The sequence below is a fragment of the Postia placenta genome (genome assembly GCF_002117355.1).
Source record: "Postia placenta MAD-698-R-SB12 unplaced genomic scaffold POSPLAscaffold_7, whole genome shotgun sequence".
NCBI classification, from domain to species: Eukaryota; Fungi; Basidiomycota; class Agaricomycetes; order Polyporales; family Adustoporiaceae; genus Rhodonia; species Rhodonia placenta.
Window position 1 is genome coordinate 1627308 of NW_020169838.1, and position 14295 is coordinate 1641602.

Sequence of the window (14295 nt, forward strand, 5' to 3'; positions counted from 1 at the left end):
GCTGCTATCTGGTGCTATCTCTACGCTTTTGCCTCGTCACACTGGCCACATGGCTTGAGTTGATTCTGACCCCAGTCGCGGACTCTCGCAGTTCATTCCTTTCCCTCTTCCGCTGTCATGCGCTTTCTGGATGCCCACCCCGTCGCTCTACTCGTATCTCATTAATGGTGCCTGTTCCCATATAATCATTCACTCGTCCTCGTGTTCGATGACTGTACCGACGCTCTTCTCTGTACATGTTAGCACCGCTGCGTAGCAGGAGGCCGAGGTGAGTCGCACTATTACGGGGACGGCGACTTCAGCATCAGCATTCGCATACGCAGAGTCGGAGACGTTGCGAAGCGGGACGCAGCGTGTGATGCGCATGCCAGCTGGTTCGGGCTGGCACATGGCGTGTTGTTTCAACGTTCCGCCCCCCTGTTCGTCTGTTCGTGTTGGCTCCAGGACTTGGGCCGTTTGCCCCTACTTTTCCCTGTTGGCTCTAGTCAACGGCCGCCTTGTCCGCAGAAGTCTCACAGAAGTGAATGCTACATTTGTTCTCATTTACGTTCTATAGCATGGTTATGTTCTCAGCCCACGCGTCTACTAGTAGTCTCTTGGCGTCACAACTTCATTGCCCGAGCTGCGTAATGAGCGACTGCAAGTAAATGCCCCTGTTGCGCATGTTTTCGCGATCGATCCTTCATCACTTTGCCGTCGCGCGTCGCTCCTCGGTACTCAATGGAACGTCTACGTTCAACGTTCAACTGTGGCGGCTTGCTTTTGTTTTCCGTGCCTGTGCAAATTCGTGTACCCGGCCCCGAGCCAGGCGTATTCCACGTTTCCGGGCGGTAGTTGCCGAGATCGCGATCCACTTTCCTTCAAGCTTCAGCCCGTTTCATGTACTTGTTTTGCACACCTTCCGAGGGCTTCCCGCATCCACGGCTACACCGTAGCTTGTGTGCATGCTTCGTCATGTTTTATGTGAAGGTTGTGTCGCGGCTTGCTGCGGCTGCTGTTGTCGTTTCGGGCATTTTGAGTTGCGTGCCTGCGGCTCCGGATCGGGAGTTGGCCTAGACCCTGCATCCGGCCGATCAGTGGCATTTGCGCGCGATCATAAGTGATCGTTTTCTTATACTGACGAGTACGAACACTGGGTGGAAGGCAAGTCATACATCCTCTGTGATAGACTCACATGGGCTCATACACGTTGCTTATGAAGTGATTACCTGGTGGAGGATCGTCGGGACTGATGAGGCCTGGAACTCAGCCGGGCGCTCTGCCTTAATTGCTAAAGAGCCAATCAGATCCAGCAGCGCCTTGTGTGCGATGTCAAACACACGTGCACATCCCCACCTCGAAACGATCAGGATATAAGAAGGCGCGACTGGTTCGTTTTGGCGTTGTCCTTCTTCTGCCTTGGTCTCTCCGCTCCCTCAGGTCGACGTTCATTCCGGCCGTGTCTTTCCTTCAGCCCGCCTGTCTTTCATTTGCAAGACGCTTTTCACTAGCCCCCTAGACCAAGATTCACGATGAAGTTCTCTAACGCACTCATTTCACTCTCGCTCCTTCTTGCTGGCTCTGTCGAGGCCGCGCACATCTCCAACCTCAAGAACATGAGGAAGATGGACAGGCACGCTCTTGGTCGGCGCAGCGGTGCCTCCGCTACGTACACCCCCTCGGTGTCGCAGACCCCGACCCCGACGTGAGTCCCCTGAAATAACAGGCGCCAACACAAGGAAAATTGACTATGCGCGTAGTTCTACCAGCTCGAGCACTGCGCCCAGTAGCTCCTCCACCGCTGCCTTTTCTAATGGCATTAAGCGTGGTTTGTCTTACAACGACGCGTCGCTGACGGACCAGTTCAGCTCAAAGTGAGTCTCCCGCGCACACTGCGCAATCAGCCATCATAAACCCCTTGTGCAGCCAAATCAGCTGGGCGTACAACTGGGGCCAAACCGCCTCCGGTAGCTTGCCTGCGGGCGTCCAGTTCATCCCCATGCTCTGGGGCAACACGAGCACCTACACTTCTACCTGGGCGGAGAACGCTCAAGCTGCTATTGACAATGGTACTGAGTACCTGCTCGCGTATGCATCTACAGCTTCTGGCACAATACGCTGTATTCACCATCACACGCTTACAGTTTCAACGAGCCGGACCTCAACACGCAGTCCAACATAAGCCCCCAGGATGCCGCCGACGCATGGATGACCTACATGCAGCCGTTCGCGGGCAAGGCCAAGCTGATTGGCCCCGCGGTCACGAACGGTGCTCCGCCCATGGGCACAGGCTGGCTCGACGACTTCATCAGCGCCTGCACCCAGTGCACGATTGACGGCTTCGCGGCGCATATCTATGACTCTGCCACGAACGAGCAGTACTACCAGAACTACATCTCGTCCTTCGTCTCCAAGTACCAGAAGCCCATCTGGGTCACGGAGGTATGTCCCCGAGCGCCAGGGTAGTAGGATGCTGTACGCTGACGCGCGCTCTCAGTTCGGCGCAACCGGCAGCGACTCGGAGGTCCAGACCTTCCTGGGCGAGATGGTCTCGTTCCTCGACAACCTCGACGGCGTTGCGGCCTACGCCTGGTTCACGGACGAGGTCGGCAACCTCGTCAACAACGACGGCAGCCTCACGTCCCTCGCGAACACTTACGTCGCCAACTAAGCGCAGGCGTGTGCCCCCGCGCTTCCAAGGTCCCAAAACTCGTTTCCTTTCCTCGCAGCCGCCTGTGTGCTGTGCGGCAGGCGGCTGCTTTCCCCTCCCCCTCTCTGATTCCTCTCAGGTTTCATTTTCATCTCCGCGCCGCCTGGGGTCGGCGCCGATCGCGCGTGCCTGGCTTGATGTCCAGCCTGGTCGCCATGTTCTCCGCAGCAAGATGTCCTTGCTTAACCTATAACCTATGGCTGTTGTGCAACTGTGTATCCTCTGCCCTTTGCTTCCTGTGCTCTGCGCCGTGCGGTGCACGCTGCTGTTGCTAGACTACAGTACTGGTGATGTATGCTCGCTTTAAAATGTGCTACTAGGGCATCTATCGTATTAGATTGAATGCAATTTGATCAGCTGTATCGTTATCTGCTGGGTTTTTGTTTTTGTCTGGCTGCGTCTACGCGAGTGTATGCAGGTGAGTGGTTGTGTCATGGGCTGAGGTGTTGAGACGTTTCTGCGAGCCTTGTGCGCAGGAATACCGTGCACATGCGTGTCGATCTGATCTGGTAGATTAATATTGCTAGTGACAAATAAACGATTGCTTGTCTCAAGCGCTCGCAAATTCTAGCTTACGGCATGTCACGCTTGCATCATCCGCCAGTCTGATTGGCTGCTCAGCAAAAAAGTGATCAGGTCACGGATGCGTTACGCTTAGTCATACGCGACCGTTTCTGCGACCTTCAGATACATTTGAGCGCTTCAAATTCCAGCTAATTCCATATCGATAGATAATACTTATACCCAAGAATAGTTGTGTGATGCGGAATCCAGGATCAACGCTCGAGGCCATGGTCCCGACCTCGCTGCACCCGGCATTAATTGAAAGTATCATCACAGCCACGATTTACCATATGGGTCGTTGTTTCCAGGGCCCGCCTATTCGCGCCCGAAATCCGCTTACGCACTCCTCGAGTTCAACAGGTCTAACGATATGGAATCAGCTGTCAAAGCAGCGAAAAGTCGATCTCTTTTCAGCGACATTGAAGCGGCAAATTTGCATCGACCGACTTACTTACTCGCTGTTATCACCTCTGCACAGCACCGAGCAGACCGATGTCGCGCCGGCATCAATGTTGTGACCGGCTATGCTCCATTCTAATTCTAAACGTCGACGCTGAGGCCAGGGACAAGATCAGAGAGCATCGCACGGGCAGTGCGAAGATCTAGAGTGGCGATCATTCCTTGAGACCCACTAGGACTGACCCCAGACGGCTGGGGAGGGGCAGCAGCGTCCCCAACGGCCGGAGCGTGATCCAAATTGTAGTTTGTCTCTCACTTCTAATGATATTGACAGGGATGTACGCGCAGACTTTGCTTCCACGACGGGAAAGACGGCTTAACAGTGACACCCTCTCGTTTGGGTTCAGGTCAGCCACTCGAAGTATTCCTCTATTAATATCCGACTCAGGCGTCGGCCATCGGGCGATTCGAAACGCCTTTAGAAGACTCGAGGTCACCGGGTGCAATCCACCTCCACCGCGCAGATAACCAGAGGCTGTTGGACACGCCTTGACGCGCGCGGCCCAAACCTCAAAGATGCCCATGACACCATGTAACATGTTCACCGCCTCCGAGGCCTGTAAACATTCTCCGACAGGGGTGCCATGCGCCATTGGCCACCTCGCAGACATATAAGTCGACCACCTGATTTTGTTTCTAGGCATTCTCTCTTCTTCCAAGGCCGTGCACCGGTCCTGTTGTTCTATTTAATATTTTGCGATCCGTTACCTTATTATAATGAAGCTCTCCACGATTGCGGCTTCATCCTCCATTCTTTGCGGCGGCATCGCTGCTGCTGCACATGTCCCCGATTTCCACATGCACCATAAGCGTGCGCTTGACCGCCGCACCACCGGAGCGGCGTTCTCGAGCGGGATCAAGCGCGGCCTGGCGTTCAGCGACGCCTCCTTGACGCAGCAGTTCACCTCCGAGTGAGTGCTGTCTTATCCATCATCCCTCGAGACGAGCCCGCCGCTGATGGCGGGCCCAGACAGGTGAGCTGGGCATACAACTGGGACTCGGATTACTCTGGGACGCTGCCCTCGGGCGTGGCATATATCCCGATGCTCTGGAGCGCAGCCCCGGAGCTCACCTCGAAGTGGCAGGCCAACGCCGAGAGCGCCATCGCGAATGGCGCGCCGTATCTCCTCGGGTGAGTCTGACCAGCGAACGACTGACAGGACGGGTTCCACTCACCGCTTGTCCTGTATATCTAGTTTCAACGAGCCCGACGACAGCACGCAGGCTAACATGACGGCGCAGGAGGCCGCGGACGCTTGGATGACCTACATGGAGCCGTTCGCGGGCAGGGCCAAGCTCGTCTCACCCGCGGTCACGAACGGCGGCGCGCCGATGGGCAAGGCGTGGCTGGACGCGTTCATGCAGGCGTGCAGCCAGTGCACGATCGACGCGGTCGCGATCCACATCTACGACTACTGCTCGAACGAGCCGTATTACCAGAGCTACATCGAGGAAATTGCGCAGGCGTACGGAAAGCCTGTCTGGCTCACGGAGGTGCGTGGGCGTCCGTCCGCTTGGCTCTGCGCCGTGACTGATGGTAACTCTGGTGGTAATTTAAATGTGCAGTTCGGCGCCGCTGGGTCGCCGCCGGAGAAGATAAGCTTCCTGCAGTCAATGACCTCGTGGATGGACAATCAGAGCTTTGTGGGGGCCTACGCATGGTTCATGGTTGCACCCCTCAACCTGGTCAACTCCGATGGCAGCTTGACCGGCTTCGGACTCGCGTACCTTGGCGAAAGCCCGTAGTGAGGGAACGATGTAACATTGTCACGAATACGTCATCATCTGTAGCGGTATTCCGCCCCTCTGTGTCGATAGTTATTTATGCGACCTGATGACATTATCGCTGGAAGGACCTAATGCAAGACTGAAATTGATTGTCCTGGCATTACATGACGAGATTTCGGTGCGGACTATGTAACTCCAGTCTGCTATGATATTAAGGCAATCCTACATAGCAGACACGCCGAATCCGAGTGTCTTCATTCTTATATTTTACCCCTTCCTTACAGACTGTCATTACCGTCTATACCCGAGATAATCAAAGCAGTCACCAGAGGTGTAGTTTGAAAGCGTGCGTGAGAAGACGAACCGCCAGGGACCAACCGAGCAAATTGATTTGCAATTGCTTCTAACCGCGAACAACAAGGTACATAAGCACGCGAACCCTTTTGAAGCAGTGGTCCACAGGTCTGACTACTTGAAAGCAGTCAAATCCCGACTTGACTTATCCAGGTAGCTACAATTGCATATTCTCCCGAGGGCAGCCACAGGGAAACGTTGCTGTCTACGAGACGCCTTAGTGGCCCCATGTCAAAGCGCGGTTGATTTACATCATGGACCGGCTTCAGTCGCTGGACTTGTGGCGCACCGACTACTACGAGACAGTTGTCGGCTCGTCGCACCCCATGGTCTCTTTCGCAACTCCAACTTGTCATTGCGGAAAACCACCAAGGTTCAGCCAGTGTACACTGATGTCAGTGCGGGCGCCGATGCACAGAAGCAGAGACGAGGAACTACAAGCCTTGACTTGAACAACTAATACCTGAGCACACCCATTGGGTGACAATGAACAGGGCCTGCACCGCCATCGAATGCCCAGGTTACGCGCATAGTGGTATATATCAGTAAGAATACATTCGCCCGTGCAGTTGAAACATCAATCGTACGTAACTTATACAGAACGTTCGCGAAGAGACGCATTATAGATGAACGACACAACATACGTCGCTTTGAACTAGACTATTGACTCAGAATCGTGCGCACGAACGACTCGTAGTTCACGTTGCCGTCACTATCAAGCAGCACGGCACACCACGGGTCAGCGTAGTCGACAGGAGGGGCTTAACACTTACGGGCCAACTGGCACGCCCTTGAGCAGCTCATCGACTTCCTCATCTGACATCTTCTCCCCCAGCTGTGTGAGCACGTATCGTAGCTCGCCAGCACCGATGAAGCCGTTGCCCTCCTTGTCAAAGACTTGGAAGCCACGGATAAATTCCTCTGCAACATGGGAATCGCGTGTTAGAGGGACAGTGTCCCAAGAGAATGCAAAAAACGCGTCGACTTCACGTACCAGGTGTGCCTGCTGGCTTGAAGCCGTCTGGCCGGTTCAAGATCGCGAGGAACGTCTTGTAGTCCACTATGGTACCGATCACACATCGTATGGTGACATATCATAGAGCATGCGGAAATGCGCGTAGAAAGCAGCGGAAATGAGGGTCAGCATGTACACAGTCGCATCGCACGCGCGTTCAACGCACCTTCTCTAGGTGCTCCCGCGATGATCTCCGCCACTTCTGCTTGCGTGGGATTCTGTCCGAGCGCACGCAGGAGGTCTCCCAGCACTTCTCGCTGCACTGCACCTGTGCCCTTCTTGTCGAAGAGCGCGAATGCCTCCTTATACTCTGGGTGCAAGTCGCAGTGAGTTTCGGCGCCGCCTCGTCCACGCTCGATGGAACATACCCGCGTTATCGCTCTGTATCGCGTCAGACACTTAAGCAAGATAAACGTATAGCAACTTACCATGATGCCTGTAGTTGAAAGATGGGAAGGAGCGTTGTCGGACTATCGTGCAGCAGATCGGTTCCGCTGCCGGAGATCGACAAGTCGGTAGACATGGGAGTCACGCGTGGATACCTGCTTGTGATTGAGCAGGTCACGCGCTACTGTCACGCCTCGCCAATCTACCTTCTACCTTCAATTCACTCCTCGTTCTGCATTGTTTTTCTCTCAGAATGATTGCTCCGATCAAGCGACTCTACACGTCTCCAATGCCTACATCTGAACAGACTGTGATATGTCCTTGAATGTACTCATGCAGTTCCGCTACGGTATATTGTCCCTGTATATGATGCTCTCAGTCTCCATGATTCGTGTCCTCTCTCCACAACGTCTCCCACAGTTGTACAGTACTTCCAATTAAGAATGCCCATGACCCCCAGAACGTTGCCAGCACACTCTGATAATTAGCCTGAGGACGGACAATCAATGCGTCGCACAATCGCGTACAGGTATAGTGGCTTCCTACCTTGGTGGACGTCACCGACGCGTACCCTAGCGCACCGCAAAGCATAAATCCGACCGCGCCGATGAGGTTCCAGAACCCTATGTGCCTTCGTGTGTGTTACATCATTAGTCAAAGACGCCTGCTATCGTGTCGTGTGCAGTAGAAACTCACCAGCCCAAGCTTCGCAAGTTCGGACGCCACCACGTCCGCTGGACTTCGATCATGAGGAGCAGCGAGGAGATGATGAAGCCTGTGCCGCCGAGCACCTGCGGCGTCCAGTAGAATACGTCTGTGATCGCAACGGGCGGGTTGGTGGATAGGTTCGGGATGACGCCGGGGACGCCTGTACTGTAACGCCGTGCGGAGCTCGATCAGTATCTCGTTGCACAGGGGGATGTGCGTACATACATGGTGGAAATCCAGAAGATAGACGCGGCACATAGCTGCGCGACCGATGCGAGGAAGCCGAGCTCCCTCCATGGTGCTCTGCCGCTGCAAAAAAAATGAGCTTCTGCACAAACCACATTCGTAGGCTAATCTAAGCAATACTTACAGCCACCGGAAATCCACATGCGTCCTGCTCGCACCGCGATCGTGCACGCTCCTCTCGCTGTCCTTGCTGCCAGTCCAGTCGGCTCCCGCATCCTCTATGAGGCCCCAAAGGGCCGGCCCAAAGAGCTTTTCATGCCCGGCGTTGATTGCCTCGAGGTACATGAGGTAGCTTCCGATCTCGAAGAACGTCCCGCCGGCGAAGGCAATCCACGCGGCGGCATTGCCGTGGGGTGAGCTATGTGATGGGGCGAGTGGCAGGAAAAGGATGAAGCCATTGATCACCTGGCTTACGCATACAGGTTAGTCACTGGATATATTGCATGGCCCACTGCTCGGGGAAACCGAGAACGTTCCCCAGCGGGCAGCAAATGACACTCACCCAAAAGGTAGATCCAAGAATGAAGGTCACCGCCACCCAAAAGGAAATGTCCCATGTTAGGTGCAGTTTGAACCGTGCGTGTGGATGGTGCAGGCGCTGTTCTATCGTTACTGGGTCCTTTTCCACGAGTTCTCGCTCGGGTGAGTCTGCATTTTTCATCCTTGGATCAGAGTGGACAACGCGCAGAGGGCGAGCAGCAAAGCGGTTCTTGCGGGACGCCCGAGAGGACCAGTGCGCAGGATAGTCGACAATTCTGGATCCCTCTGCGCTGGGACTGGGCGAAGAAAATAGTGCGTGAGTTGGATGTAAGAAGGGCACTGGGCGCCGGATTGTGTGCGGGTGAGTGGAGAACAGGGGAAGATGGTTTTGGGGTATCGACAAAGAACCATCGTGGTCGTGTACAGCGGAGCACGATGACATCGTGTTACTGGCTTCCTTCCGTGTACGTAAAAATGCAGTGCAGATGCGGTGAATAGACAGACGCAGTGTTATGCTCCTAGTACTGTTGAGGTTCAAAGCTTAGTTAAAGACTGAACTATTCAAGAAAACCCCACAGACGTACCTCAAGTACCACTAGTACAAATGCTTGATGGCCGTGAAGGAGCATATTTCTTCTCAGGAAATTGCTCATGACTGAATTCCGTTTGGACGGAACTAGGCCTGAAAGACCAAGTGGAGAAAAGTGGAGTGGCCGCGGGCCGCATGATACAGGGATAACCTCAGTACAAGGTTAGGGTCTATTAACACCACAACTCGACCCTGTTACATGCATGTAACTTTCCACTAACGACCACATACAGCACAAGCATCTCGTATATGACGGCCTCCTGTGTGTCAACAGGCATGCATATAGTACATGAAGCGTGGTAGTCGATGTTGGCCCGTTCGCTCGCTAGTCATGTTGTAACTGCTTTAAGTTTGTGCGGTGTGGCCTGATGCCCAAATGAAACTTTCCTACAGATATACAGATATCCTTGCTAGGCGGATACAGGCTTGGACTTCGTTATAAAACCCTTTATCACCTCGCCGCAGCCACTCTCCACTCCTCTCCCAGTTACCATGGCTGAGCATGTTACTGATACCCCAGTTCGTCGTCCCATGGACAAGGATGAAAAAATGTATACATCTCTACTAAGTCTTTTCTCGTCCAATGCTGACGCTTGCGCGAATTGCAGGCTATTTGTCTATGTTTATGACCTCCTTGTTAAGCGGGGGCTCACCAGGACTAGGCTAACCTCAAGGACGAAGCGCCCATTCCGTCCAAGGATGGCTTCCTTTACGAGTGAATCAACTCCTTAACTTGTGATGTACAATAATAACAAGTGCACTCCAGGTGGTGGACCGTGTTTTGGAGGTCCTTTGAAGCTGGACCCAAGGGCAGCCATACGACGCCCTCGCAGCTGAAACTCCAGGTGCGCCAAAACCGAGCTCCGCTAGTTGATAGTGTCTGACAACGGTCTGGCCCACACTCGTCAGAGCATTGAGCACATGGGGCAGCATCAGTCGCTACAGGGGCCAGCGGGAAATTATCTCGGGAACACAAGGCCAAGTGTACAGTCGCACTTGCCGAGCCATACCTCCACGCTCTCTCCAGCGGCGAATATTGCTTCGCCCTCTCATCTCGCTACTTGGCCCGCTGCGATACATCAAATGTATAATGCAATGCCTAATCTCTCCTCGCAGCCACAGGAGTACACCGGGTATACCCACTCGCAAGTTCTGTCAACTCCTGGTGGTGACCCGTCCTTCGGGGACGACACCCAGCTTAGGAGTTTCTTGTCCTCCATCAATTGGCCCTCCCAGTAAGCGGCTATTTACGTGAGTCGCAGAAGGCACAGTGTGTGATCGTAGCACGAAAGGCGTGTCCCAATCATGTATGCCCTGTTGTATCGGCCATCATTTTGATTAGCGAGAGGCAGTATTGCTTAGTCCTGACGACGTATGTGTCTTTGTAACCCTCTACCATGCATCCACGATGTATCATCGAAAACGTGTTATCATTATGTCATTGGAGTTTTGAATCATTCAAAGATCCCGGCGTAGTAGACTCGAACGCGTCTGCCTGGAAGCGCATGACAATGAGTCTGTACATTGCGTCGATGAGAGCACTATGTCAGTGCTTAAGTACCTACACCATAAATGATGAGCGAATTACGCAGGTCGTCGTTATATGTTCACGACAGGTCCTGCGCACCTCATTATCTCCACCATTTGTGCCGTGCCAGAATTCGTAATCACCGTGAAATGAGCCACCGGTCATCGAACCCAGAATGATTGCAACGATGGACTGCAGTCTAACGGCCAGCGGTGGAGCACAAATGTGGCGCTTCTCTGGATCCTGAAGAGCCGTCTTTTCCTCAAGCTGACACTACCCGTCTTCACTTGAAGTTCTCTAGGCATAATTTGCGTGAGCTGTCATAGAACTCCTCCACAGCATTGCGGAGACTTAAAATATCAAGGCGATCGTTACAAGTCGGAGTATACTGGATGACGCCAGACAGTGCCGGCAGTTGGAAAGGTATGTTACACAATTTGGAATATTACGCACTGAATGAACACACGTCACCATGTAGGTCTTTGTGAACAGCGCACGGAAACCAGGATGGTTGACATACCGCGACGCGCAGCTGTCCCTCGAGCTTCAGTCTGCGAAAACATATCGTAATGCGGCTGTTCATCTCACAAAAAAAACAGGAAACATGGAGGCGTGTTCTGCACGATATTGACAAAAGAGATCGCAGCAACAACTTGAAAATTGTGATACCTGCGGACTCATTGACGAGGCGGCTGCACAATGGACGCGCGCCCCAGCTCTCCGGGCAAGCTTGATATCCGTATTCGATGGGACGATGGGTTGACTCCTCACACGGCTGGCCGTGATTGACTTCGTCCAATTTACATTATTTGGTATGGCAGGTATTCTGCACGACGGCTTACACACAGTGATGCTCAGGATAAGATATCAGGTTTGAGCCCAGGAATAGTACTCACCTTCCGCGCAAATGGCTCTGTTGTTTTGCTGAATGCTGCAGCCTGCGATGCACGGGGCTAGAAGCCCTATGGTATCCGTGTGAAACAAACATGACCCTGGCCGTGCTTTTTCGGACTGATGCGGTTATTACGACAACTAGATATCACTTGTGCAGAAGCGATAGGCATGTTGCTGCTTGCACATCGACCTGCAGCTCATGTTTATTGACGCTATTAGGCGAAAAACAGTATCCGCGCCGGTATTGGCAGTAAGTACGTGTTGTTACAGCTCTCACGGCTCGAGCAGCTTACAGACTCGCCTCACACTCGCCCTTGCCCGAACACAGGCTATCGACTATTTGCTGACTGTTCCGCTTTTTCTATATTTTGCTATGCCATCCGCGGAAAAGGGGTCGTCCTTGGTACGTCTCGTTCTCCTTATGTTCTATCCGCACACTGTGATGAGCGATCAAACAGTGCGTGTCTGCTAGATTAGCTTCCTCGTCGTTCCCCAATTCCTGACTTTCTGGACGAGCCCGGCAGGCCACCCATTGGGGTCCAGGTCATTGTCAGCACCTAAGCCTTCGAGATCTGCCACATTCTCCAAGTTCGGCGCCACCCAGGTGAACCACGGGAAGGGGTCGTCAGCAGCTTCATACGCCTTCCCTCTAGGTATGGCCACAGGTTGCTTCTACAATGATCCTGCAAATTGAATAGTGGTCACCACAATTCCGACGCATCACGCACGTTTTTTCTTGTCGGCACTCGGGCATTCATACCGGGGCCAGGATTATCCATGCTCTCGATTGTATCCCAGTCACTGCGTCAGTTGCCATAAGTCCAGGGCATGACGTCCGATATTTGCCAAAGCTTACATCGACTGAAAATAGGGATGCGCCCTGAGATCTCGTGCTGGCGGGCGCTGGAACGGATCTCTTTGTAACATCTGGGCTAACCGTTAAGATCGCACGTGTGAATAGCAGGCGCGTCAATACCTTTCCTATCAAGTCTCTAGCATCTGGGCTCAGTCCGGGATGTTTTTTGTCTAGGAGGAATTCCAGCGGTAGTGTAGTCGTCCGTCTATATAGCTCCTTGGTGCTCTGCTTGCGGTCCAGCCCGAACGGCAGCTGCGAAGCACATGAGAAGAGGTGCGACATTGCCCGCCAGGACGTACTTTGCCAACCATCATCTTGTACAGCATCACGCCTGCAGCCCATACATCGACCTGGTACGAGTACGACGGGCCGGTGAACAGCTCTGGAGCCATGTAGCCGGGGCTCCCGCAGATCTTGCGCGTAACTTGGAGGCGCTCCCGTTCGAGCCTTCGCTCCGCGTCGGAAGTATCTCGGCCGACTGTCTCATCAGTCGTTGACTGACATGAGGAAGCCCACGGGCGCTGCAGGTCCGACTGTGTAAGGCGGAACAGCCTAGATATGCCGAAGTCGGCGAGAATGAGGTGTCCCGTGCTAGAGATAAGCAGGTTCTCGGGCTTGAAATCACGGTGGATAATATGATATGAATCATGCAACACCGTGAGTATTTGTATCTGTATTCGCCAATGTCGACGTCAGTAATGAAGCATGTCACCCAAGCTGCTGGGTACTCACAATCTCCGCGCTGTAGTGTAGTACAAGGTCGGGTGGTATCATTTTTCCGCGAGCCATTTGCATGTTCAGATCACCCTTAGGCGCATATTCCTATCAATTGAATAACTCAGATCCATTCTACGTATAATATTCGGTTATGCTCACCGTGAGTAGGAAGAAGTGATCGCTATCGTGGAAAGATCCACGAAGGCCGACAAACCACGGCTCATCTGCCAGAGCAGAGCGTCTGATGATATCCATTTCCTCAAAGACACGCCGAGACGAATTCAGAGGGCCATTGTTCTTCTTTATGATCTTGAGTGCATATCCGGCTCCTGTGATGACGTGTTTGACAAGTACGACTCTGCCCTGTCCTCCTTTCCCGAGCTGCCTGAGCAATATGAAGTCATCGAGACTAATTTTGAGACTGGGTGAAGAGTCGAGACATGATGGTGACGAGGGCGATGATGAAGGCGTGCGCAATATAGTGCTGCAAGCAGGGGCGATAGGCAGGTCGTGTCTGCTACTTTCGGGAGATAAAGTGAGAGTTCTAGGAGAGACCTCCGAGTGGTACTGGGCGAGATTAATGCTGCCAAAGGTCTTACCGGCCTTAATTGACTAGATCAAAGCCCGGCAACGAGGGAATGGACTCACCAGGTCTCCGAGATCAGGAAGTTGCAGCACGGGTGTCGCGATCTGCGGCTCAGAAGCTAGAATTTTCTCAATGTATTCCACGAACACTTTCTCTGACGGCTCCGATACCGTAGGTGCAGTAACTGCCTGAGGCTTCTCGGTCCGCGAGCGGAAGGTGAAAGTACGCGTCAGTGACTTCTTCAGGCCCATGTTGGAGCACCGCCGTCGAGCCCGGCAGGATACGGAAAGCAAAGATCACATCCCTGATACGATGCCCTTCTGAAGGCGACTGGCCGTACACCTAGAGGCTGACATCGTCGCAGCGCCGCCGAAATTAGGAGGCTGTCGTCGACTAATATCTATGTCATTCCCGACCACAATATTCATTTGCAGTCACAAGAGCGCCGTGAAGAAAGCGAATCCGACTTTGAACGACAACGAAAACTTGTCACGA

At 53.4% G+C, this 14295-nt stretch overlaps 6 protein-coding genes across 6 annotated transcripts; 3 read left to right on the top strand and 3 right to left on the bottom strand.

Moving 5' to 3' along the window:
* Positions 1 to 1511: 1511 nt before the first annotated feature.
* Positions 1512 to 2161, top strand: POSPLADRAFT_1143060 (glycoside hydrolase family 128 protein; the record flags this gene model as incomplete). The annotated part of the gene is made up of 3 exons (XM_024485509.1): positions 1512 to 1684; positions 1740 to 1853; positions 1906 to 2161. 3 exons carry the CDS (start codon positions 1512 to 1514, stop codon positions 2159 to 2161), a joined length of 543 nt encoding a protein of 180 aa, XP_024339150.1.
* A 2268-nt stretch (positions 2162 to 4429) lies between these two features.
* Positions 4430 to 5458, top strand: POSPLADRAFT_1056953 (glycoside hydrolase family 128 protein; the record flags this gene model as incomplete). Its single annotated transcript, XM_024480851.1, has 4 exons — positions 4430 to 4623; positions 4683 to 4844; positions 4909 to 5206; positions 5279 to 5458. The coding sequence occupies 4 exons, from the start codon at positions 4430 to 4432 to the stop codon at positions 5456 to 5458; spliced, it is 834 nt and encodes a 277-aa protein (XP_024339151.1).
* Positions 5459 to 6220: 762 nt separating this feature from the next.
* On the bottom strand, positions 6221 to 7272 carry POSPLADRAFT_1181474 (hypothetical protein). The gene is made up of 6 exons (XM_024488840.1): positions 7238 to 7272; positions 7178 to 7190; positions 6976 to 7119; positions 6789 to 6854; positions 6568 to 6715; positions 6221 to 6506 (listed from the first exon to the last, which is right to left on the bottom strand). The coding sequence occupies exons 1-6, from the start codon at positions 7238 to 7240 to the stop codon at positions 6455 to 6457; spliced, it is 426 nt and encodes a 141-aa protein (XP_024339152.1). The 5' UTR covers positions 7241 to 7272; the 3' UTR covers positions 6221 to 6454.
* A 299-nt stretch (positions 7273 to 7571) lies between these two features.
* POSPLADRAFT_1143147 (hypothetical protein) lies at positions 7572 to 8811 on the bottom strand (the record flags this gene model as incomplete). The annotated part of the gene is made up of 6 exons (XM_024485520.1): positions 7572 to 7685; positions 7743 to 7827; positions 7893 to 8069; positions 8130 to 8213; positions 8275 to 8555; positions 8653 to 8811. 6 exons carry the CDS (start codon positions 8809 to 8811, stop codon positions 7572 to 7574), a joined length of 900 nt encoding a protein of 299 aa, XP_024339153.1.
* A 900-nt stretch (positions 8812 to 9711) lies between these two features.
* Positions 9712 to 10458, top strand: POSPLADRAFT_1056955 (hypothetical protein; the record flags this gene model as incomplete). Its single annotated transcript, XM_024480852.1, has 5 exons — positions 9712 to 9770; positions 9828 to 9834; positions 9882 to 9934; positions 9986 to 10064; positions 10129 to 10458. 5 exons carry the CDS (start codon positions 9712 to 9714, stop codon positions 10456 to 10458), a joined length of 528 nt encoding a protein of 175 aa, XP_024339154.1.
* Positions 10459 to 12109: 1651 nt separating this feature from the next.
* Positions 12110 to 14051, bottom strand: POSPLADRAFT_1143796 (hypothetical protein; the record flags this gene model as incomplete). The annotated part of the gene is made up of 8 exons (XM_024485615.1): positions 12110 to 12313; positions 12370 to 12442; positions 12498 to 12568; positions 12618 to 12749; positions 12797 to 13168; positions 13230 to 13319; positions 13374 to 13595; positions 13863 to 14051. The coding sequence occupies 8 exons, from the start codon at positions 14049 to 14051 to the stop codon at positions 12110 to 12112; spliced, it is 1353 nt and encodes a 450-aa protein (XP_024339155.1).
* Positions 14052 to 14295: the final 244 nt, after the last annotated feature.